The sequence below is a fragment of the Mastacembelus armatus genome, chromosome 17 (assembly GCF_900324485.2).
Source record: "Mastacembelus armatus chromosome 17, fMasArm1.2, whole genome shotgun sequence".
Taxonomy (NCBI): domain Eukaryota; kingdom Metazoa; phylum Chordata; class Actinopteri; order Synbranchiformes; family Mastacembelidae; genus Mastacembelus; species Mastacembelus armatus.
In genome coordinates this window covers 11,689,386-11,715,947 of record NC_046649.1, presented here as the reverse complement: position 1 = coordinate 11,715,947, position 26,562 = coordinate 11,689,386, and the positions used below count along the sequence as shown (strand labels likewise).

General features: G+C 42.9%; 2 protein-coding genes across 2 annotated transcripts; one reads left to right on the top strand and one right to left on the bottom strand.

Annotated features, from left to right (window-relative positions):
• Window positions 1–348: 348 nt before the first annotated feature.
• Window positions 349–2,973, top strand: lingo3b (leucine rich repeat and Ig domain containing 3b). Its single transcript, XM_026313936.1, has 3 exons — window positions 349–903; window positions 1,508–2,251; window positions 2,404–2,973. Exons 1-3 carry the CDS (start codon window positions 349–351, stop codon window positions 2,971–2,973), a joined length of 1,869 nt encoding a protein of 622 aa, XP_026169721.1.
• Window positions 2,974–16,320: 13,347 nt separating this feature from the next.
• On the bottom strand, window positions 16,321–26,320 carry onecut3b (one cut homeobox 3b). Its single transcript, XM_026314172.1, has 2 exons — window positions 25,240–26,320; window positions 16,321–16,670 (listed from the first exon to the last, which is right to left on the bottom strand). The coding sequence occupies exons 1-2, from the start codon at window positions 26,318–26,320 to the stop codon at window positions 16,321–16,323; spliced, it is 1,431 nt and encodes a 476-aa protein (XP_026169957.1).
• Window positions 26,321–26,562: the final 242 nt, after the last annotated feature.

Below are 26,562 nucleotides of genomic sequence, written 5' to 3'. Positions count from 1 at the left end.
GACAAATCAACCTAAATACCTTAAACAGACCTGTGTTTCTGTCATGGAGTCAGTGGTCTTTTAATGTCATCTCTCGATATGTCTCAAATCCTTTTCTTTCAGTCCTATATTACTTAAACTGCAGGAAGCATAGATAATTTAGAGCCCTTTGGATGTAATTTTTATGAGCTTGGGAGATGATACATAATAGGCTCCATTTTCTTTTTTTTTTTTTGATTCAGTCTTTAATTTTCTGCATTTCTCTCTGCTCTTTTTCCACCCTGTCCCTGTGTTCCCTCCCTCTCATTCTGCAGGTGTATGGTGCACTGACCCTGCCTACGACAGGCGAGGAGTCAGAGGACCAGGGCCATGATTGGCTCTCCTGGCCCTGGTGGGCGTGCCTTAGTGCCATGGCCAAGGGTGTGGCGGTGGGTCCTGGCTGCTTCTCTGGCTGCCATGTTAACTTTGACACTGCCAGGAAGTAGCCAGGCCTGCCCGCCACGATGCGAGTGCTCGGCTCAGCTGAGGTCAGTGTCGTGTCAGCGGCGGCGGCTCACTAATATCCCAGAGGGCATCCCCACAGAGACACAACTCCTGGACCTCAGCAAGAATCGACTCCGCTGGGTGCAGACGAGTGACCTGGCACCATACCCACGGCTGGAGGAAGTGGACCTCAGTGAAAACCTCATCGCCACAATAGAGCCCAATGCCTTCGCCACCCTCCAGAATCTTAAAGTGCTGAAGTTAAGGGGAAACCAGCTGAAGTTAGTGCCCATGGGGGCTTTTGCCAAACTGGGCAATCTGACCAGCCTAGACCTGAGTGAGAACAAGATGGTGATTTTGTTGGACTACACCTTCCAGGATCTAAGAAGTCTGAAACATCTGGAGGTGGGAGACAATGATCTGGTTTACATATCCCACAAGGTAAGCCCCTCCAGCATCTTGTCAGGATCGTGACTGTGTTATTAATGAAAAACACATTTTTTAAAAATTCACCTCAGAAATGTGATCACAGAAGATCACACTTTTTTACTGATAGTACTAAAATATCCTCAGGATTGCCAAAGCAGCCACAGCACATTTAGCCTGAATTAAAAATAAAAACATAATTAAACATTTTGAGAAATATTTTTATCTGCTTTCATATCAAGAGTTATATCAGAAGACTGAAATTATATTAAGCTACAGGCTGTTTGCTTAGCTTAGCACAACCAAGCCTGTTTCCCTTTGTTTCCAGTCCTGCTGAGAAAGTTCAATGGAGGCTGCAGTCATATTTAAATAAAATAAATGTTAATAAATGAAGATGATGTGTTTATCATCGAAAAAACTAAACAAAACTGAAACTTCATTAGTAAATACAAATCTAGCATGTCGTATTTAAAGGCTATTTTCTTTATAGTGTGTTACACACTACATAAACTTGCTAACACTATAGGGTTTTCCAGTTAGATGTGAAAACATCTAAATGCAGATATGTAAAAAAAGCATATTTTAAAGTATAATGTCCTCTGTTCTGTGTTTTTCCCAGGCATTCTCAGGTTTGCTAGGGCTGGAGGATCTCACAATTGAGCGCTGCAACCTGACATCCATCTCTGGCCAGACACTGTCTTACCTCCGCAGCCTGGTCACTCTTCACCTCCGTCACTTAAGCATCACTGCCCTGGAGGATCAGAATTTCCGCAAACTCTTCAACTTGCGGGGCCTTGACATCGATCACTGGCCTTACCTAGAATACATCTCTCCCCTTAGTTTCCAGGGCCTGGACCTCCACTGGCTCTCCATTACCAACACCAACATCACATCTGTCCCCTCCACCTCCTTCAAGAACCTGGTGCACCTTACCCACCTGAACCTGTCCTACAATCCCATAACCACATTAGAGCCCTGGGCCTTCAAAGATCTGCTGAGGCTGAAGGAGCTCATCATGGTAAACACAGGGTTGATGACAGTGGAGCCTCATGCCCTTGGAGGCCTCCGACAGATCCGGGTCCTCAATTTCTCCTCCAACGACCTGCAGACTCTGGAAGAGAGCTCCTTCCACTCTGTAAACAGTCTGGAGACCCTGAGGGTGGATGGGAACCCCTTGATGTGTGACTGCCGTCTGTTGTGGATCCTGCAAAGACGCAAGACCCTCAACTTTGACGGCAGAGTACCTGTGTGTGCGGGGCCGGTTGAGGTGCAAGGGGTCAGCCTCAACACCTTCACCGATTCTGCACTCTTCGATCACTTTACATGCCAGAAACCTAAGATACGCAATCGTAAGCTGCAGCAGGTAAGGAAGATAATTACATGTTGGGTTTAATACTAAGATAGAAAGGAAATGAGGCTAAAGGTTTGATTATTTTGTTGTGCATATATTCTACTGTGCTTTCTGGCTCTGCTGCACTTATTAGTCCCTGTACTCCTTTCCTCCACGCCCCACAGGTGATCGCCCGAGAAGGCCAGGCAGTGAGTTTTCTGTGTCGAGCAGAAGGAGAACCTGCACCTGTTATTGTCTGGATTTCCCCACAGCGCAGACGGATCACAGCTAAGAGTTCAGGGCGCATTACTGTTCTCCCTAGTGGCACCCTGGAGATCCGCTATGCCCAGCTTACTGACAGTGGAACATACATCTGCATTGCCAGTAACGCTGGAGGCAATGACACCTACTTCGCCACACTCACAGTGCGTGGCCAGCCGCTAGACGCCGCCTCGGCCTTCTTTCTCAACCGCTCGCTATACAGTGGCGAGTTCTTCAACGACACAAATCTGAACAGCACACGTGTTTTCCTCAAGTTCACCTTGGACCTGACCACCATCTTGGTCTCCACAGCAATGGGTTGCATCACCTTTCTGGGGGTGGTCCTCTTCTGTTTCCTGCTGTTGTTCGTGTGGAGCCGGGGACGCGGCCAACGCAAGAACAACTTCACAGTGGAGTACTCTTTCCGGAAATCTGAACCCGCTACTGGAGGCTCTTCAGGAGGGACCAGGAAGTTCAACATGAAGATGATATGAAACAACGCAGCCAGGGGTCCCTCGGGGGAGGCATGAGCACGTCCCAAAAACGTGTTTGACACACGCGAACACACACAGCCACTGACTCGCAAAAACACTTTAAAAGCACAATATAAATGTCTATCTATGGCTTCACTTTAAGATTGAGCACCTACGTAAAAACTGGAGCCATAACTAGATTTGTTTCAATTTGTAAAGCAAACAACAAATTGACCCTGATTTCTCTGCCTCTCAGTGGTTTTATTCAGCTTGTGGTGAAAAACATGAATGATACTGTATGGAACTACAGTATTGATAGATTTCAAAGAGCTACTCATCCATGCTTGATGAGAATAATAAAAGAATTATAGGAGATAAGTTGTAAATTGGCATGATTACTGAGCTGTGAGACACTGGTAGTCGTGCCTCTTGGTTACATTAATGAGAAAATTAAAAAGATTTTCTTTTTCATTAATATTTCCCTTTAATGTATTCTATGCAGCCAGGGATTTTCAAGAGAAATGTAATGAGGGGAGACCTGGCTGCCATTCAATTAAAGTTTATAGCTTTGCTCTTTAAGGTTTGCCTTCCTAAAAATATGCATGTAGTTTTGCAGCTGAGAGTTAAGTTGTGAACTTATATCACTGAATAAAACACATGGTTCTGAAAGAAAATTAGAATATATTGTCTATAGCCCGCAAACTTCTAAAAGCCATTTCCATCTATTCTGACCACAGCTGACCATTGAGAGGGGTTGAATGAGGATCAGCATGATTATGTTTCATTTGTTTCATGAACAAAACCTTAATGGATATAGAATCCAATAATAATAATGGCTATTAAGAAGTGATGGATTTGGATCATTTGGTAAGTGACATGATTTGGCTTGCTCTTCTTTGTGAGTTTTTGCGACTTCATTAGCTGTGTGAGTTTGGGACGAGCGCACTGGCCGTGAGCTATCATGATGGCCTGGTCTGGAGGGTTTGGTTAGGAAGTCAAGCTCAGCAGGCACAGGCCACCATGATAACCATCTAACCAATACAACAGAAGGAAAGGGGAACCAGGCGGGTTAACAGGTGAAGGGGAGGGAAAAAGGAAGTCCCTATGACCTCTGCTTCCTCTCCCCTGCATCACAAGCCCATTCATGCTTTTTCATCAACAGAAGTGGGTTGACCTGCTGGCCTCCGCCCCTCCGCCCCCACCCTCTGCTGTGTTGGTGAACACCTGACCTTCTCGGTGCTGCCAGGGGGGAGCAGCGTGGAGAGTTAGGTCATGCTCAGAGGCAGACAGAGGACACGCAGTAGCACTACAGGGGCAGTCACACAAACATAGCTACACTCATCGTAGCAATGGAAAACACACAAAGCAGCACATACATAACACCTTTTCTCAGGAAAAGTGAGATAACTAGCCAACAGAGTGAGTAAAACCACACATATTTACTCTGTTACAATATGACATTCCAGCAATACTGTATGTAGAGCCATAAAGCTGAAATTCATTCTCCGAGATGTACATGTAAATCTCTGAGATGTGATGTAAATTTGTGAGTAAAGAAACAAAGCCATAGTATGTATAGGTCATTTTTTTATACAGTAGTGTGTGCATGATTCAGTTATATAATAATAATTATTGCCACTGCCATCTTACAAGCTGTCGTGATGATCACAAGACCATCTGCTGTCGCTGGGCTTGCATAAAGTTGCAATCCATAACACACACACACACACACACACACACACAGACAGGCACACACACAACCAACATCAAGATTATTTAGATTGATAGGAACAGTAATCGTAGAAACACATGAAAAGACATGCAAATTGATAATGCTCCACAGTCATCACCAAGTGTGATACTGACTGGTCTCTTTCTGTCTCTGACACGGTCAGTGTGCGAATGTCTCTGCCCCCCTAGCCCAGTGCATCCCCCCACCTCAGCCCCATCCCCCACACATCCCCACTGGGTCCTCCTTTGGGAGGGGTCCCTGGCTGGAGACCGAGGATTCAAATGTAAATGAAGTCGTGTTAACCCTACCCACACCATGTGCATCGTATAGTGGAGAGTAGTACTGTGGTTTTTAAAAACAGAAAAGTTGACAAAAAACTTTTTTTTGAAGTGTTTCCGTTGCTTCTTGTTTGTCCTCCATTTTAATTTTCTCAGTTGTTGTTCTCCGTGATCTACTGACTGTTTATCGTTTTAAAGCTCCTTGTCCTCCATGTGGGACTGTTCTGCTCTCAACACCTAATACAATTGACATAAATTAGACAGTGCTGTCAACTGAAACCAGACAGAGGTGGTACCTAACCCTGAACAAGCCACAAGCCAAATTTTAGGTGTCATAAGATAAAAAGAAGAAAAAACAAATATCTGCTGCAGAAAATAATTGTATTTATTCTAACTTTTAATTAGATTAGACTTTTTTCTTAAATGCTGGATAGTTGGATCTTTACTACAGTCAGTGCACCAGCTTTTCATGAGTTTAAACTCATTTAAAACATTGATTAATAAAAAGTGTTTCCTAAATAGAAGTTTATGTATCATTAAATTATAATGCATTGCACCACAGAAATGACTTCTTCATTGCTGCCAGATTTTGACAGACTGAATTAAATAACCTTGCCATCTGATTTACAGTGAAGAGACTTAGTAAAATTTGATCAACACACATAAACAGCCTTCATCAAAATCCACTTAAATAACATCAACAGGAAAGATTTTAAGGTACATTTGATCAAAAATATACCTCAAATTACAAAGTAATAAGTTAATATTATTAGACTAAGTGGCTAAATACATTGTTATTCTAGTTTCCCATTCAAACTAGTTCTTCTATTGAGATTTACATCTTGATACTTCATCCACTTTCATGCTTCACACATTACTTGCTTTACATTTAATGGTGCAGATTACTGCTTAAAACTAACTAGTACTTACTAAGAACTTCGGGTTTCACACACAAACTGAGTGTAGCTGTGTTGAGAAATAGCTAGTACAGGTAATATGGTAGAGTTGCAGCGAATACTCGAGGTAATCTAGGAAATCTAGGAAATCTATTACAAAAAATCGTCGAGGCAAATTATTTTCCTCGTGGATTCATTTAATTACTCTCTTGCGTTGTCAGACCTGCTAGGGATCATTGTTCCACACGGACCATAATCACTGACGCACAACGCGTTTCCGTATTAAAATTGGCGACATGTCAGAGAGAGAAACCGTCTGTAAAAGGCAGAAAATGCCCAAAGTTTGGGATCGTTTCCAACTTAAATAAGATGCCTACACGGTGTAATGTGTGTATTATAAAGTAGAACTGGCGAACCACGACAGCACTGCGTCAATGCTTCAACATCTGGACAGAAAGGATCCAGTTGTGAACCAGACACCGGCTCACAAGGTAACGTCATTTCAAGGTAACCTGTGGTTTCTTTTATGCATTACACATTAGTATTATTGTTTCAAAATGCAAAAGTGTATTTTATCCGATTACTCGGTTAATGGCTGAAATATTCGGGGAAATATTCGACTCCAAAAATAACAAATATATAATATGGCTTGTTAACACATTGTCTGTTTAAACTGTAGAGTAAACAAAACCACCTGATACTTTTTAAAAACAAAATCTACAAGTTCATGATTCTGAAATAATTTGCCCAGGTTAGAGAGAGAACCTCAAACTCTCAAAACTTTTGCTAAATAAATTCTGCAAAACCTATTTTTGTCCCTTGTGAGCGATGATGAAACCCCAGCTTCTGTGTCAGGATGAATAACTGAGCAGTTGTTAAAGATTCATGGGGGCAAATGAGAATAGAGAACAAATTGTCCTGGTTTTTACAGTGTCATCTGATGGTGTTGAGAACAGGACGTTACCTTCATGGACATTTCCCCGCCCTGAGCTGACCCTTTCGTGTTTCCATTCCCCAGTATTTATCAGTGGAAACTAGGTTTAGAAGACAGTGAGAATGTCTGTAGTGACTGTTGATGGTGTCATTGTGTAAACATCAATCACAAGTGTAAGTGTAGATGAGGGTGTTTTTCATTTTATTACCTTCTTCTCCTTCTCCTGCTCTTTACCCTTCCCCTGCCCTCCTCTCGTTCCCGGTCTTAGCATTCCCAACCCTCATTGTCCCTGTTCACAGTATTAGGCTGGAAATGGTTGTGTGGTAGTAGACACGTGTTCTGTGTGCTCGGTGAGTCGGTGTTGTCGTGTTATGATTTGTAGCTCCTTGTGATGTCATCAAACACGGAGCGGTGATTGGATCAGTGCAGATCAAAAAGGAAAGGGGTGACCCAGGTTCCCTACAACAAAACAATGGTTCCCATTTCACGCCCCATCCATTTCTGACAAAACATTTCTGGAAATTTCCCTGCACAGTGCTGCTCTGGGATCTTTCTCTGGATGTGAAAACCCATGGACTGTACTGTATGTATTATCTCTGCTGATACCTTGACACACTTTAACTTACAAAAGTAGAAAGGAGGTTGGGGGGTTTTGGGTTGTGATAAAACTGTGACTATGAGCCTACACTCACTTTATGCCTACACTAAGTCATTCTGGCAAGCAGTCCGTTCATTGAAAAGTTGGTCAGGATAGGAAACAACCACGCTCTTCTGTCTATCCAAGCCCCACGTGTCTTTGAACACTCTAAGAACTAATTTTGCTTCAAGCCTAATGATCATTATATTTTCTCCCAGAGGTCCCTCATCGAAGGTTTAACCGACAATTCTTCAGCATCTCTCTACAGCCAAGCCGTCGTCTCTGACTGGCTGACAGACAGATTCTGTGTTTGTGGATAACATTTGAGCTGAGCTCAATTCATCTCTTCTGCTATGATTCTTGAGAAATTAGGCTGAGTGATTCTCCCTCTCCCTCGCCTGGTTTATCCTTGCCTGGGGTTGGTGTGCCATAGTCTAGACGCTCCATTTACAGCAGCAGCAGCAACCTTGCTCTTAAGGACACCTTTCACTGAGGAACTCTTCAAAGAAATAGACCAAAATAAGACACAGATAATCATGGGGTCATTAGCAGCCAAGCTTGAATTTTTAATTTTTTTAGTTTGCAGCAAGGTTTTTATTCTAACTCTGATTGTAGGGGGATTTGCTGTCTGCCTTTTTAGCCATTCTCTTAGTATTTTGGCCAAGAAAGAACAATCTTACCCTAATCTTTAAGACTTCATTTCTACAGCCTTGATCTGTCATTTCTGACTTCACATTAGCTCTAAATGAATCTGTCTCTTACTCCAGATCCTCCGGCTGCTATTTTGATTGGATTAGTCTTGAGTTGAATTATCAGAGCTGAGAGGAGCAGTAATGGGATGATGGAGAAGTGAGCTGGGTGATTACTTGGCTTATTAGCCCCATTTCTGTAACAGACCTTTCAGAACAGTGTGTCACAAACAGTGCAGGCTGAATATATGGTGTTAGTCCAGCTATTTATAGAGAAATATTACCTATGGTAAGTTTTGTTAATTGGAAAAAGAGATGGTAATACAAGCAGTCACTGTTCATTGACATTCAGGTATAATCAGAGATCTAGCAGAGGATTGCTGGAGGATTGTTTAAAGCACCTTAAATAGACAACTGCTTCACCTTAACCTTGACCAGATAATTGTAAGTGCCCCCTTTCTATGTGGCAATACTGCGCCCCAGTGGTCAGTGAGAGCTACAGCAACAAATGGGACCATACTGCTGGTGCTGATGCTAGTACCAGTATTGTATGTGATAGGAATATAAACCAACAGCTCTGGATCTCATATAGTTCAGCACTAAAGAGAGCAAATTGACTGTTAGCTTCATAAGTCAGTGCTTCACTGATTTTCTTACAGCCATAGCGTCACTTCCTCTCACCTCTGGGTGTCTGGGCTGTTGTTTTCCTCTCAGACTCCGGTTAGAGAAGCAGTGTTATCAGGACAGACCTCCCTCGGATCAAAAGCAGCAGATCTGACCTGGTTTACTGGGATGAATATTTTCTGATGCCCCCCCACTGGTCTCACTACCAACACAACAAACAATAAGAAACTTAATAAAATATCACAGCTTCATTTCTTTCTCTGTATATGACTGAGAGCTGATTAGCAAACAGTCAGTTCCTCTCTAGAGAAAAAAAAACATTATTTCTTGTGGTGTTAGCAGGTTTAATCTATGCATGCCTTTTGTAAACAGTGATTGGTCTTGCCAAACTCTCACCTACACTTGTACGGAGAGCAAAGGGTGCCATTGTTGCTGGCCATGGGACTGATTGAAACAAACTGCTCTAAAAATGTTTTGAATCTGGTACAAATCAAGCCAGGGGCGAAGAATCACCTGCACCTGCATTTACAAATATTTAAAGTTGTGTGCATCTTACAAAAGAAGCATTTGTTTACTTGGGATGATTGTACTTTTACACATATCTATCCACACATGAAAGGATCTTCTCAGATGTGTAAGCTGTAGATAAAGCAATTGATATTCCAAGCAGGATGGTGGGACTGATCAATGCTGTATGGGGATAGGATTATTAAAGGCATACTTTGATTGAGCTATCTTGAACCGTGTCACTCTCCCAGAATCCCTCTGGAGTAGGAGGAGGTGTACAGAGCTCTTATAGACCTGGTTGGCACTCATTCCTAGGTTTCCACATTACCTTTTAAGACAAGTTCACTTTTCCTCTTTTAAGAACGAGATGGTGCCAGATTTCAACTTTTTCTCCAGGTCTGAGTTGATGTAATGCTCTGTCACTTCTCCCACTCTTAGAGGAAGCTGTCACTGGTATAGCTCTGTATTTGTTGGAGCCCTCTAATGGAAAATACTGAAGTATATTTTTCATATTTGGCAGAGGTAAAGGTATTCTTTCCTCTTCTCTCTTTCCATCTCTCCCTTTTTTTCTCTCTGTCTACTTCTCTCTGTCTCTCTCCCTCTGTCAAGCTGGCACCAACCTCGTTAAACATTTCAGGACATTTCCCATCAATCACTCTTAGTTTTTGCACTAATGCATATTTGTTCCTCTTTTACACAGTCATTACTGACTCCTGAAACCTAGGAATGAGTGCAGAGCGCTCCAATTAAATGCAGAGCTAACACAAAGACAAGGTGTTCAGCTTGTCAGATTGAGTGATGTCATATGGTCATTGATTGATGCATATGAATGGCTGATAATAGCAACTGTTATACAGCAATTTGGACTCTCGTTTTCTCTGGCTACACGAAAATCTTCCTGTACCTGAATTATAACATTTATATTTTGCACCGTGATGTTTGGATCCTTGGATGTCAAGAGCGGAAACTGTACATAATAGAGCTTTTAGCCATATCATGTCATACAATCTGTAGACCTCCTTGCCATGTCTGACAGAGGAAAATGACTGTTGAACTGTAAATAGTGTAGGTATAGTCTCATAGGATTTAACTGCTGCTTCTTTTCTCCAAGGATCACCTATGTTTTGCTCAGTCCCATGGCTGCTTGGTCTCGAAGTAAAGACATTAATGTATTTGTCTATAAAGCACATATGAGTTCTTTTTTATTTCGATGTATGTTTTATATACTGTCTGTCTTGTAAAAGAAATCCTTTTTCGTCATAAAAGCATGATGTGACTCTGTCAGCTGTGTCCCTTGTTTCTCTTTGTTGCCTGCTGACCTAATGTTAAAAAAATTGGGATTATGTTCAGAGAACAATAAATACCTCATAGACCAGCCAATGATCCCTGAAGCTTTAGGATTCTGCTTTTAAAACTTTCAGAAATTTGCTCTTGGGAAGCATGAAGTGGGGACAGGCATTAATGTTCATGTGCAAGACTGACACCCAAAAGCTTCAATATAAAATGAGTAAGATATTATGATATAAGTAATCATATAAACAAATGCACATAATTTTTAATACTTCTATTATCAACATTTTTATTACATGAAATTAAGTTCATTTTTAAAACTCAGCTTACTATTATGACCTTTTTTTTTTTGATTAAAAAATGATCTTTTATCAAGTCATTCCTTACTTCATCATCATGAGTCAACTTTTCCAGTGACCATTTTCTCTCAGAATGACACTTTTTAAGTCATCCATTATAGAGAGAGAAGGCAACTACAGTTATATGACTGGCTTTTGCATCAAATAAATAAACAGACATTTACACATTAGCGCTTTATCTACTGTTACATATCAGCATGTCTTCTGTGAAAAGAGCGTATCATGTAGTAAATATCACCTGTATATATTTAAGATTGGGCACCTTGTATCTCCATAATCAGTGAGTTAAACATTTCTGACTTTGTTTTGTGCGTCGAAGGTGTTGTCATGTTGGAAACAGAGCAAGGCCGTCCCAAACTGTTTGATGCACATGATTGTCTAAAATATTACATCTGCACACACAGTATATATTTTTTTAGACTTTAGGGGAAAAATAAAGAAATACATAAGTGATTCATTTCTTCATTATTTTTGCATCCTGTCATCTACATATTGATCATTTTTGAGCTGAATCCAATTTTTATGCCCAATATGTTTAAATTTGACTCTTTTAAGGTCAGTAAAATAATATATAAATACATAATTTTAAATTATTATTGTTAAACTAAGCACATATAATATTAAAAATGTAAATGGTTAAAAATAAAGGCCTTTTTTTTTTTTTTACTCTTCCAGTAAAAATGTAGGTGCTGGTGCCTTTCAGGGGCCTCTAAAATCTGGTAGAGCTTTGAGATTCTCGAATTTAAACAAATTTAGACCATGCCATTAAAACCAACCCGACTACAAACACACCAATGGCTAAATAATGTCCTGTTTAATATTAGGCCACCAGATGGCAACAGAGCACCACAGTAGGAAACAATCGCAAAGAAAATGAAAAGCCAGTCAGCCAATTGCTTCTTTCTTTATTTGTTTTTGTCAAAACACACAATTTACCCATACTGGTTTTCACTTGGAGTATTATTTGTTCCATTTATTACTTGATTCTCCCTCCACAGGCTGAAGGCAGACCAGCGTGACTGACAGACTCACTGTATTACTGGGAGATGAAGATCAGAAGAAAGGCTCTCGGAACGATGGCTGCATGTGTGTGTGGGGGTTAATGTGTGCATGTGAGCTCTGTGCATATGTGTGCAGGCATTTGATCATCTTCGATTAGATGTCCACTTAACAAGTCAGATTCCCTCACCACCACTACCACCACCCTGGCGGAGGGTCCTGGGTGCCTCGGCCCCCACCGTAAAGGTCATACTGCAGATGTTAAAGGTGACAACACACACATACACTGATCTCTCTGAGAGCCTCTCTTCTTCCTTTCCCTCCCCTCTCTCCTGACCAGTCAGTTTCTCTGCCCTCTTCTATCGCTCTCTTTCTCTCTCCCTCCTTCGTTTTGTCTCTGCTCTATTTGAAATTGATTGTCTTCTACCATCACAAAGACACTTGGTTCTGATTGATTGATTGGGAAGGGAAGAGGGAGAGAACTTCGACACTGGGGCTTCCAGAGCTCTGAGGTCTGTCTGGAGGAAAAAAGCAAATGACGCCATTTTGATGCACTGGAAGAAACCATATTTTAGTTGCCTGGTTGTCTGTTTGTTTAGGCTCCTAAAGCAGACAAACACTCAGGCCGATCGAATTTTAGATAAGATGAGCTGAAATACAGGAACAAAACAGAGAAACTCACACACAGACTCCCACTCACACCTATGTGATGAAACAAAGGGTAAATACAGATGCAGACATGGAAGTGTAGAGACTATTTCCACACAAAGGGGGGAGTTACAACAGGGGGAAAGACACAATAATGAAGCTAATATATCTACACATATTTTATACATATACACAAGCAGCACAGAAGAGACACAGAAGTAAAAATTAAAAATGTAAAAGTTACTGGAAAACAAATCCCAGTTGTTTTTTTCCCTGTTTCTCCCCCTCTCCTCCACCTGTAGAGGTACAGTTCATCCTGCAGTTTATTTACACTTATATAATATCCATGCATAAAAGAATCCCTCATCCCACCCCTAATGACAGAGGTGATTTGGTTGGATCTCTTTTTTTTAATATGGGAATCACTTGAACACACATAAGAGACAATCGTCAAACACGAAATAAGCCAGAAAGAGATGCAAAATAGAAATTAGGGTGTCCATTCTTGACTCTATCTTTAACAATTACTACTTCTTACTTTACCTTCATATTTCCTTTTCTCTGATTGCCTTTTTTCTTCTACTTTATCACATATTACATTCTTTCACATCTGCTATTTTATTCCCTATGCCCTCTCATACCCCATTTCTTTCTCATCCTTTTTGTCACTCTCTTAAGCACAAAAAGGACAAACCTACGAACAATAACTCAAAAGATGTCAAACCATAAGACTTCACGCGCTCCTGTAAAGAAATATAAAACAGAACAATCATTTTGCTGTGACTTTAATTTCACTCTCATCGCTAAACATTGTCAATATTGTTTCACTACATAACCTTTACAATAAAGATTTGAGGTATATCAAGATGAATTGTCTACACATGCCTGCCTCGTTGCGACCCTGGGAGGAGGGACCAGCGAAGAGGGTTTGGATGGATGGGGGTCACGGGCGGGCATCATGTGTCTTTAGAAGGTGGAAGGTCTAATCATTTCTGCACTGATTGGTCATTTGTTGATTGTTACAGAGGTTAAGTTTAGATGTGAGCCAATGAGAGCGCGGGATCAGAGGGCTTTGTAAACAGTCAGATACACACACACACCTACACTCAGTTTACAAATTACACAAAAATATCTCTGGTTGGAGTGTGTGTGCATGTGTGTATCACGGAGAGGACTCAGTGAGGTGTTGCCTCACCGGGATGTGAAAAGGATATGCATAAAAATAAATAAGATGGTGGCGGTAAACAATTTTTTTCCCCTCCTTATGTGAAAAAAGTGCTCTGAAACAGAACAAAAGTGGCTTTTTAAAACCATGAGGACCCCTCCAGTGTTGCCCCCCTACACCCAGTGTGTGCCCCCCTCCACTTTAAACACTGTGTGTGGTTGTGTGTGTATGTGTGTGTGTGTTTTGTGTGTTCAGAGCAGTCCAACCCCTGGTTGAAGAAAAAAGGCACTCAACTCTTCCCACACAGCAAACACCTCCGTGTGTTTGCCATACAGCACAACTGCTCTGTAGAGCTGCGTATCTGTGCGTCCCTCAGTGAGTGTGCATGCGTGTTTGGTGTGTGTGTATTTGTGTATTTGTGTGTGCATATCCCAGGTCCAGCGTGAACACGACAGGCTTGAAGTATCTTTGGTATCGATGGCTGTGTCACAGTCCACTCTATTCTGTGAGGTAGCCACACACACATCTGTTTCCATCACTAACTCTCAGCTTTGGGTCTGAACTTCAAACATCTGTGCCAGTCTTTTCCCCTCTGGGCTCTAAAGGAAATCCTAAATGACACCTCCACCAGGGAATCTGTTATAGTGCACTATTTAACATCCAGAATCCAAACTGGAGGGATGTCACTTAGATGTTTTTTTACTAGTCTAATGATGGGCCCTCTGTTGCTCCCTGCATCCCCTACTGTACCCTTCTTCCTCCTGCCTGCGTCTCCTCTCCAATATGATTATCTCCCGCTAGAAGATGCTACACAACAAGTGGCTTTGCCCACAAGAAATAAAAAAAATGAGACGGTTCTCATGGTAACCAAAAAAACACCATCAGCAGAGGAATGCAGTCAAGACAGTCAAGTTCAAAGGGGTCAAAGTTCAGAGATCAAGGAAGAGGTCCTTCACACCCAGACATGTCCATCTTTTCTGTCACACAGGTATTCACAAATATGCACAGTTCGTCGCTTGTGGTATCCCTTCCTTGTCTGTGCATAGGATCAGTCTATGACATGATGATTCTTCTTTTTTTAATCTTTAAGTTTTTACATTTTGACGACAAGGTGCTTCTTTACATATAGTTTCAGCACAACATAGCACAATAGTCATGAGACAGGAACCATGTGTCTATGGTACTATTATTACCCGCATCAATAGTAAGGAGGGAAAAATAAAGGAAAGACACAACAAGGGGAGTAGCAAGAGAGTAGATAAATAGAGTATAGATAAGACAGAGAGAGAAAGAGATGAAATTAAAGTATTTACAGTCATTTTCATTGTGTTTCATATCAATCACATCAATGTTTTTCTGAGGTATGGAATAGGCAACGTGCCTGTGTAGTGCTCATAGTTTGAAGGTTGTAATGACACAGGCCAGACACGACGGGACACATGGTGACGGAGCAGGCTGCACCTGTTCTCTGATTATCATAAAGAGGCAAACATCATTGGCACTCAGGATCCTATATTGTGACATTTGACCTCAGTGTTTGGCCACTAGAACAGAGCAGACACCCCCCCCCCCCCCCCCCACTTCCCCTCACTCCCTACACTCGGGGACGACGCTTTTGAAAGCGGAGCAGCATCTCCCCTGTTTGATTGTTCTCCTTTTGTAACCTGAAAATAACCTCTCGAGTGGCTACACGGTCCATGGCCACAGTCATACAACAAGTCTTAAGAAACAAACATTCACATATGTATCAAAGGATGAGTGGATAATCTTGTTATATAATTTTGTCTCGTTGTGTTTGCAGGGCTAGGTTTACGCTCATACAGAGGAGCTCTTTCCTATTAAAAATCTACACTGTGATGCTGTAGGTATGTTGGAGGTATGAGCTGTGACTACACCAACATGCTCCACATGTTTAGATGTTCAGGTTAAATGGACTGTAGGTGGTGCTGTTACTCTGACGTGGAGTGGGCCCAATCAATGCAGATGAATTAATACTCCTGGAGCACACGCAGCATGTGAACATTACGCACATGCACACGCATGCGGTGATGCAGCAGATGTGCCGAACTCCTGACACACACAAACGCACCTGTCAGTCACTGAAATGAGGAGTGTCTGATCACACATGGTGAAGACCCACGTGTGATCTGCTCAAAATTTCCTGTTTTAAAGCTACTGGTTCCCTGTCATGAGTGATTCTTTGGTGTGTTTACATCCTGGCGACAGAGATTCCTAAAGCTAAATAAATAAATAAATCAAAACTCTCCCTTTTTAAGGATTTAACACTAACCCACAGTGTGGTCTTTGGATTTTCTTTGGTTTTCAGGTGGATTTACTAAAAGCCACGTGTGGTTGTTTGGAAAAAGCTGCTGGATCTTTGGTTTGATGAGCCACGATCTAATGCGCAAGTTAGCTCCTAACAGTAACATTCAGATGAAATGACAACACATGGAGCACTGAGAAGATCTGATTCATCTGCACAAGTCCTCAGCACTGTGAGCCGATGGATCAGATGAGTGATCTGAAGCTACACACCCTGTAGCTCTGCAGGATCAGAGTCAGAGCCCACCTCCTCCTCCTCCATCCTCCGTCCATCTGTTCAACGACCTGTCAGGCCTTAGAGAACGTGGTCGCGGAGGAGGTACCGGGTTGAATCGGTGAGGCGTTGTTGTTGCTGTTCCCATGAGGAGTGTGGACGTGGCCGTGCACCCCGTGACCGTGCTCCTCTGTGTCCCAGCGGTCCGGACAGCGGCGGCGTGAGTTCATGAAGAAGTTGGAGACGGTGGAGAGCTCCAGGCCCAGCTGCTGGGAGATGGTGAGCTGCATCTCCTTGGAGGGGCGACGGTTCTCTCTGAAGATGGCTACCAAGGTGCGACGCTGCAGGTCGGTGAAGACCAGTCGCTGCTTTTTTGGCACCTGGCTCCGCTCTCGTCCCCGGTCCTCCTCCTTGCGTTTACATGCTGGAGAAAAGGAAGGGGAGAAGACAGAAGGCCAGATAATTTTTATGTCCACCAAAATATGCTTTGGTCCTGTGACTTAGCCACATACAAAATGTGCATGAGAAGAAACAAATAATCAGGGTAATGAAATAGGCAGAGTGTGAAAACCAAAGACTGAAAATGGGCAATAGTTGGTGTTTGTGCATAAATAACATTGTGTCTTGGTGCTCTAGCAGTAATACAGGCCTATTAGATTTAAATAATTCATTATGTAAACATATCAAAGCTGATATGGGATAAAGACATAAATTTGGAGGTGAAAATAACATGCTCATGAAACATATTATTCATGACGGAAAGTAAAAATCAGTGAGTGAGTCAACACTGAGGAGGTCAAATTAAAACATCTCTGTGACTGTCATATTCTGAAAGTCAAAACAGATATGTGACCTCATTTTAAAGATTTATAAAAATTTACATTTCTATATCTTTGCATTAAATGTAGTGTAAACCAGCTCTTTGCAGTCAGAATACCAGACCACCCTAATAACCCTTTATAAGGAATATGAGACTATAACACTATAGTGACCATTACATTGGCTTTTGAAGGTTTCAGCCTTCAGGATTGATCTTTACCTGCCAGAAAGTCTTTATTTCTGTCTATTTCATTGTGATTTTCAAATCAACTTGCAAACATCTGAAACTTGCTTTGGAGCTTACAGTTAAATGACCAGTATAGCCCAGGTGACGTGTACTGGTTTGGAAGCTCTTACTCATTTTTAACAGCATGCTGTCATGAAATACACTAACACTTAACCATGAAAATGTTTAGAGGCTTATTCGCAATATAGCTCACTCATGCAGGCCCATGCTTTTCAGCAGCCATTTAATCCTTTGCCACAGCAGTATGAACATGACCGTGAACATGAAAAAAACAAATATTGTGGTGACTAATTTTTATTTGGGATGGATTTCAAGCAAGTTTCAAATCTCTACAAGCTGATTTTCATAGTAGAATGAAATGAGGTGAAACCAGTGGCCGCCTGCTGAATAGGAAATCAATCTTGAAACTTATAGCAGGCTTGGAAAATGGTCATCCGTGATGTAAAGTGGGCTGTACAGTTTGTGGATAATGAGCTGCAACCACCAGCGGGGTCCCTTAATACAGTAGTTACATGTGGAAGGACACCCAGTTTAATTGCTGCTATTCTGTGTAAACACTTCGAGTTAATTTTATTCTCTGGCTCTAATGGTCAGATTCTCTTAAGAAAAAGAGGCTGTAGTGGATAAATTGTTTTCATTGTGGGTCTGTGGATGTGTGTTGAAACTGGAGGAGCATGATGTGAAATGCTGACAAAGGAGCGCCGTGCCTGGATGCACCGTCAGTGGGCTCGGCTCAAGCTGTGGAGACTGGAGGGAGTCTGTTCTGTTCTGCTGCCCTAAAAAGCTGCAATGATCGATTTTCCGCGGTTTTCTCCTGAACACGTGGTCCAGTAATCAGGGCTCCCTTCCCCACCCGATCGATCCCCATCGATCCGCCAGCCTGAGGTGTATGTGTGTGCGTGCGTGCGTGCGTGCGCCCGCGCGCGTGCGGCGCGAGTGCGTGCACTGGCTCGCGTCGGGTTGGATGGTTCGGGAGCGCGCTTTCTGACAGACAGATGGAGAAGAAATTGTTTATCTGTGGGGGAACAAAGGAGATGTGGCAGAAAAGAGTGGCAGTGAGAGAGGCCTGGAAGAATGACTCATGTATTTACACGTACATATATTTATATATACATATATATATTTATACGGTCCATATGTATGTGTGTATATATATATGTATATGTATATATATGTGTGTATATATTGTATATATACACAATTACCATTATTATTATTATTATTTTTTAAAAATATCCTTGCGTGCACAAGATGTCTACTGAGGTGTGTGAAAAGAAGAAATAAAGTAAGGAATGATAGTTATCACAGTCTTGAAGTGTGTGTGCACAAGTTTGGGAGATGGAGGCAGTTGAAAGTTGAAGAGGAGGGGATGAGGGGTGGCTGCAGTGGGGGGGTTGTGTATGCAAATGATTGATGACTTTACAGCAGGTTTAGACAACAGCAGTAAACAGATTTGAATGGGGGGCAGGGGAGGGGGGGGGATCAATATGAATGTGCACATGTGTATGCACGCCTGTGTGTGTGTGCATGTGTTTGAACTGCCATTGTTCATGCTTTGTTACTGCAAGCAAAGCATAATTGTAAGACATTTTCCCCCAGCAGAATGTGGGTTATATGTCTGTCCCTGCATAAGAAGCTGCACAGATACATGACTCCATTCCTCCTCTACCTCTTCAACTGTTTTCCTCTTGTTGTTTTCCTCAATTGTTTTAATTTGCCCTCAGATTGATAGCCCCCCATATTGATTGATCCGCACTTCAGAACCATTTCATGGAACGTTTATTCAATTGGTTCAGCCCAGCCATGCCAGAATCTCCTCGCGGCTCTCTAAGTGCTGTCTCAAACCAAACTCAATACTCCCTAATGTAATGACTGAATGCTAGTGCTAATATAGTGATAATTTAATATGTAATGCCTGTTTTCGAACAATTTGTGCTACCGGCCATTTTACAATGCCAGCACCACTCTGGTTCTCCTTGATCAGCTCAAATACACCTCTGCAGCTGGGAGGCCTGAGACCAAAGCGTGAGCACAAGGCCAGGGCCCGCTTGATCAATACATATTTCAGATAATCAGTGGGTTCATTTCAAATGAGTCTCCCCTGGCCCTCAGAACATCCCCTTCCACAGCAATGAATAGGACCTTAGGGAGGCAAAGAGAGAGCTGCTCATTAAAGCGACCTCTCTTGAGACAGGAACCAAACCATTACAGGCTATCTTTAGATGCTCATTACCAAAAAGGTTTTTCTGAAGAGACAAGCGGTGACACTCAGCAGTCTCAAGTGACACTTGCTCATGTGCTTTCATACGTCCTGGTGTCAGTGATGCTAAAGGTATCAGGCAACTGCCACTTTGCTTAATCTCAACTTCTTGCTGATCCAAAGATTAACTCGCCGGCTGTGCAGCATGTTAAGTTGAACTCGTGCCTCCTTTAAGAGCAGCTCTGCTTTATCACTTAAGTGGCTGCTGATGTTTCTACTTTGTCTTTCATTGTCTCGGGTTGTGCACTTATGCACGATGATGAGAAGGGCAGCAGGAGGATGCTGGTTGACTTTTGACATTTATATTAAGGTACCTATAAGTGCTTGAATTTCCAATTAAGAGCTATCTGACTTACAAAAACCACTGGCTCTGACAAATGGCGATTTATATTCAGTGGTGCCAGATTTTCTCTGGTCTACTTCCATATGGTTCGGTGACTGAATAGAAAATTCTTACACTTAAATCCATTTCTCCCTTTTCATTGAAAAATATAAAAAAATTAACACATAGACATTGTTCGTAATGTTTAACTTCTCGACATCAGTGGTCACCCACTTTACAGAAAATTTCATGTTTCATGTGATATGACAAAATTCTGCTTTGTATTTCCTAAACTCATATTTAAGGTGAGCAAATGGTAGGGGCTTTAAATTCCCTTGCTTTATGGCAGTCATTCATTAATAAAATAGACTCCAGCTAACAACAGGGATTTATCTTCAGGTGTTCTGTGCTGAATGTGCAGGAGGATTCTCAGGTGACAGGCCTGTCCTTTAAGATGTCACACAGAATAAGCAGTAAATCAGAGCTAATAAGTGGATGTGAGTCACACTGAGAGGACCATCTATCTGTGTACTGTAATGTGGTGAAATAAAAAAGCAGGTTTAACTCTAATCCTCAGTGCACAGAAACACACATTTAGACAGAAAGCAATTAGTCTGTAGCTGCAGAGCACCACAAAGTTACATGTTTCTTTACTGAACATCAATTTAACTTTAAAGTGTGTGTGCGTGTGTTTGTATATGTGTGTGTGTGTGTGTGTGGCATGGAGAAAGGAAGAAAGGAAGGGGAGGGAAGGGGGTGCAGACGGTGAACTAACCGCACCGTGCTGCTGCTAGTCGACGCCTGGACGGACGGATGAGATCGGGCTTTGTGTGCGGTGAGACGGGCCCTCTCCCGCCCTGGACGGACTACTGCAGGCGAGAAACAGTTTGGCGTCAATCACTTTCTGTCACACCTCTCAGATGTACGGTTATTGATTATATTGATCATATTATAGGCCTATTCATTGCTGGGAAGTAAAACGCCTGAATGCCCCCACCCACACCACCCACATCATCCCCACCCACATCATCCCCACCCGTAAAAACACACACACACACACAGCAGCGGCGACCCCAACTGTCCCTTCATCCTAAAAATACTCCCCAACTGATTAGCATTGGATTATTTGAGAGCTTTCGTTTATTCATCGATGTAAAGCCCGTGTTGTCCTGTTGAGACGAGCGATCAGCGGGTTTACAGCCTATCAAATATCGGCTTGCAGTCCATTAAACGTCTATTTCGCTTCTGTGGTGTTTTTTTAAGCAAATGGAATGATTTATTTATGGCACAAAAAAAAACACTCCAGATTAAAATGTAAAATTTTACTCCAGAGGGCACAGACATCTGGAACGTTTGTTGTTAAATTTTACAGAAACGAACTTCTCAAACTCAACGCGGGGAAAGTTACGGAAACTATCTACAGCTTTCAGAAATATAACCTGAAACGCATAGAAAGATTAGATATTAGGACGCGTTTTCTCTGCGCAGTAAGATCAGTGTGTTTTTTTATGTCAGCCGAATGCTTTTCACTAAAGCCTCAAACAGAGTCTCTTTTACAGGATCTTATTTATTTATTTTTATTTCTCATTTTATTTTCAGGAAAAGTGATATAATTTAAGTCTTTGATGTGATTTGAGTTTGTCTGAAATATTAAGAGTTGCGCGGCCTGTGACATCGACACCGGCGACGGTTTTTTTTTTAAATGAATAGTTAATGTACAGATACACACTATACAAAACAAACTAAACGAAAAACTAATTTTAATGTAAAATGTTTAATTGAGATTCAGTTCATTTTTAATTTCTTTTATAGGAAGTCAAGTTGCCTCACACTTTATGTAATAAGCTTCTGCTGAAATGAGGGTCTGCTGCTTCTAAACAAATAAAACACACACACATTTCCCTAGGACCCCAGCTTTTCATTAGTGTTTGTCTCTTTTTCCTCAGACTGCTGCTGTGTGAGATCACAGGGAACTGTCCCTTCAGCACCAGGAGGCCTTTTATTGGAGGTTTACCCAAACAAAGTGGCTGTGCTTCAAAATAAGAGCAAGAGAAGCACCAAATCAGCAACATAATTGCTGCCTGGTTAAATGTTTATCTTAATTATCATAATCACAACACTCCTTTCATTTACACCTGAAGGCAAAATAGGAACATTGAGGTCAGCTGTGAGTCCCACATCAATTTTTAAACTGTAGCCCTACATATGTGGACAAATCCACGTTTGGTTGAGTTTATAAAATGAGATTTGACCAAAGGACGCTTGGCGCTCATGCCACAGACAGGCGTAGGTCATGAAAAGGTCGCTTCACATATTTGGTTGGAGGTTGTTTTACAGTTTGGATGAAGCTAGAGAACTTGTTCACACAGTATGTTGTGAAGCCTATGGGCTTTCTAGGTCACAACATTCACTCTCATTCATCCCCGGTGTCAAAATATTTCCCAGCCGTGTGCCGGTGTATTGGCTATGCAAAAGGAGTTCTGTCTGTTACGGAGAAAGATGACCAGAGAGCAGAAATGAAGTAAGAGAGGCAAGGGAACTGCTTTGCTGATGCTGGTAGAGAGCCAGAAGAGAAAGAAGGGAAAGGCAGGCAGGAGGAGGAAGGAGAGAGAGAGAGAGAGAATGAGAGAGCCAAAGAGAGCAGAAGAGAGGAAATCAATACCGATTCAGAGCGAGTCAGATAAGCCTGAACAATGTATAGGGCAGACACACTCTATAACCCGTTCACACACACATGTGCATGTGGAAGCACACACATACACACATCCTGGGCGAAATGTGCTTGCATGTCTCCATAAAGCTGCATTACAAACCCCATAAAGCATAGCAACCTTTAAAATCAAATGACATCACAACCTTGGATTGCTTTGAGGATTCGCTGACATGAGCAGAAAGCATTCTTTACTACGACTGGACAGGCAACCGGATGCTATGATGCTCTTTGTCTACTGTAAGATGCTCTCCAGCTCTGATCTGTCCTGTTTGTGTCAGAATATCAGCCACCCAGCCCCAATTTCACCAGAAATCGTGCAGTGTGTTTTTGAACTGTCTGATAGCTTTCTGAGCTTTCAGCCCTGGACGTCTACACCATCGTTGTTGGTGTCAGATCTGTGTTATTGATATTTCACAGGATGTTTGGGGTGTAAACAGTACTCTTCTAAACCACTTACACACCGTACGCAGTAAGAATGCTGTGTGGTCCTCGACTGTTAACCACAGATTTGACTTTGCTTACTTAGAAGATGCTGTTACAAGCTCTAACACCACCACGCTCTGCCTCTCTCTTTCTTCCCCTCTCCCCTCCATCTCCCTTATACTTATCAATTATTAAAGTCGGTATTGATCCTTTCACCACCCTGCCTCTATCTGGATGTTCACACAAAGCCCAAACCTGCCTGCCCTCACTCAATCAATGGCATCTCCTAGCTCTTCAGGCTCTTTTTCCACGTCAGTTTTGCTTTTCTCGCTTTTGCACTTAAGCCAGGCTGACTGAAGTTTTGTACATCCCAATTTGGTCCATTTGGATTCTTTAGAAAATATGAGAAACATCAGACTGATATTAATCTTTCATGGCACAGGCGGGTTTGATGGACATTAAAAGATAGGTCTGGTAAGAGCAGGGCGGATGGAAAATGGCTGTCTGCTTTGTTTGACTTTATGAAACATGCTCTCGTTCACTCTCTTCTCATCCTCCAGTCTCATTCTTTTTTCTTTTTGTTTTGTTTTGCTCTGTGGCACCCATCTACCGAGGTCAACCAACCTGCCTGCCTGTTGCCAGGTTAACCAGTGAAAGATTAGTGATATTATTTACATATACTGCAGAGAAGGAGGTGGGAGAGAGAAAGGAAAATAAGAGAGGGAGAGCACCAGGGAGTGGGAGAGAAGGGGGTTGGGAAGGGGAAACGGCCTTATTGATCTCCTATGTGCAAAGCCAGGCAAACACTGAAAGGACAGAGCTACACTATTAATGACACTCATAGCCTCAGCTACTAATCCTTATCTATCTATCTATCTATCTATCTATCTATCTATCTATCTATCTATCTATCTATCTATCTATCTATCTATCTATCTATCTATCTATCTCTGCACTGATTCAGCTAAATCTACTGTTGTTGTCCATGTTGTTAAACTGTGATGGATTGCATTATCGAGCCTTAAAACAGGAGAGCAAATGTATAAAATCTAATGCATTTTACTGTAATACACATCAGTTGCTGGTTTAGACAGCTGCTGTTCTCCGTTATTGAGACCATATCCACAGGATGCATAACAAATGCTTGTTTTTTTTTTTCACCCTTTGTGTTTTTCAGCATCATATTCTCCATATTCTCTGTATCTTTTCCTCCATAGTTGTCCCTGTAACTAATCTCCGTCCCAGTTGCAATCAATATTTCATCAGAACTGTTCATGCAGCTTAAGGTTGCCTTGAAATAGATCTGTGGATCATATCAGGGGTGGGTTGGACTTACTTTTGCAGGAGTATAATCCGTGTTTAGAAAGTTTTTTAAGATGTAATTCTAAGAATTAAGCCCTGGATAAATGCATGGTTAAGGGTTTTCTTTAATCCAATGCAATTATGATCAAATTGTGTTTGATCTAACTCCTCAGAACAGTGGAAAAGTCTCGCTTGCGTAAAAAGATCACAGGAGTAATGAGTTTGAGCGATCATATCGGTCTATGTTCTAATTTTAGAGCTTTTACTACAGAGTACTAAATGAAAAGCCGGAGAGACCGTGTGGTTATTGCGTCTTTCAGCTCCGATACGAGTATTGATCCGTGTGCCACATTTAAAAGGGAGAGTGGGAACTGGCGTATTGATCAGGCAGCCTGGGGTCACCCCGCTTCTCACGCGCAACTAGTTGGCCTAGTAGCCCTACACCACCGGTGCTGTGTGTTTATAGTTGGACACGGAGAGAAAAAAGGCGTCGGGGGAGGGCAGCTGTTTGGAGGTTTATTGTGAATCAATGGCGATTTGCTATGTGCCGATCAAAAATATAGACCCACAAATTTAGTCTACAACAGCCCGCGTAAAGGCAAATGTGCACGCCCAAAGCACTCGTAAATACCGCTGGTTTTAAGAGATCTAAACTAACAATTGGATGTGTGTTCTCTTTATGAAAAAAGAAATCTATATTTGATTCGGGTTTTATGATGCAGTTAATTTCAGTGATGAAGCCGCTGTGCCTCTGCGCGTTTTGGTTTAGCCGGTTGAACTGTCCGCGTTGTTACTTTTGAGGCCTGCCTAAGTTTGTTGTGTATGTTTATCATTTGGAAAATAACTATGCAGTGTGACCGTGCCGCTACTTATGTGAAGTAATAACGCTGAAAGGTCAGTGTCTTACCGGCCAACCGGAGAGCAGACATCCGCTGAAACTCGGGCTCCTGCAGCCACTTCCACATCCTCCTGAAGGTCTCCCGGCCTGACTTGAGCTTACTCCAGGGTTTCGGGTTCCGTAGCAGATCTGAGAGGGTTCCCTGCGACCGACTCAAGATTCTCTGGGCGAATATGGCCTGTGGGATGGAGTACCGCTTTAACTCGGCCGTTATCCTCTGAGCCACCTCCTTTGTGTTGATTTCCTCCGCCTGGATGCCCGACCCTCCTACTCCCTGGCCGGCGGCGTGGCCGTGTCTCTCCCGCTCCCCAAGCATCACCGCGCCGTTCGCCTGGGAGTGAAGGTGACTGTGCGGGTGGTGGTGCATGCCGTTGAGATTGGAGATCATGCCGTGACCGTGACCCCCTAAACTCCTTGCTAAGTGTTCTTGGTCACTTCGGGACAGCATGGAGGCGTGAGACTCAAACCCGGACACCGGAGACAGCATCTTGGCGTCGCTGGAGAGGTGCGCATTCGGGCCATAGGCTGAGAGCGGCTGCTGGGAGTTGTGCAAAGAGCCCAGCCCGCTGGACAGCGGGGAGAGCGAGCCGTGGCCCATACTGGACACGGACATCTCTTTGGGGTAGTGACTGTACAGATTGCCCATGGAGGCGAGCCCCCGGTGGTCGTCCCGCATCAACGTGAAGCTGCCACTGACGTTCCCGGCGGAGAGTCGTTGATGTGCGGCAGCGTGGTGGTGCGAGTGTGGGTGGTGAAACTTATCCGAGACGGTGGATATCGGAGGTAGATGCTGCAGTGGGGTCAGAGTGGTGTACGTGTTGCTAAGGCTCATCCCGGTCTCGCACATGCTGATGGACGGGTGCAGGTGTCCAGACAGCGCGGACGGGTCTGTCCGATAGTCCCCGCCGGAGCCCTCCAGGAGCGAGGCCATGCCGGAGACCATGGCTGACCGTGCGCCGGGAGCGTGCGAAACCAAATTCCTGGGAGTGGAGCTGGGGGACGGCGATGGCCGCGCGTGCGGAGAGCTCATGAGGTCCCCCGCCTGGGAGTGCGAGGAGACGCTGTGCAGGTTCTCCATGGTGAGCTCCATAGCTGAAAGGATATATGTTCCCCTGTCCCACCCTCCCCACCCTCTCCCCTGTCTCTCCCTCACACTCCTGTCTCTCACTCGGGGATGCGCGCACTCTCTTACCCCCTAGCCCTCCTGGAGCGATAAAATTACCACACCGTTTAAGCGCCAATCCATTGATTAAAATTCTCCGATCAATCCGGTGTAGTAAAGATAAGTTCTGATGTTCAGAGGCAGTTACAGAACCGATCGAGTCCGCGGCG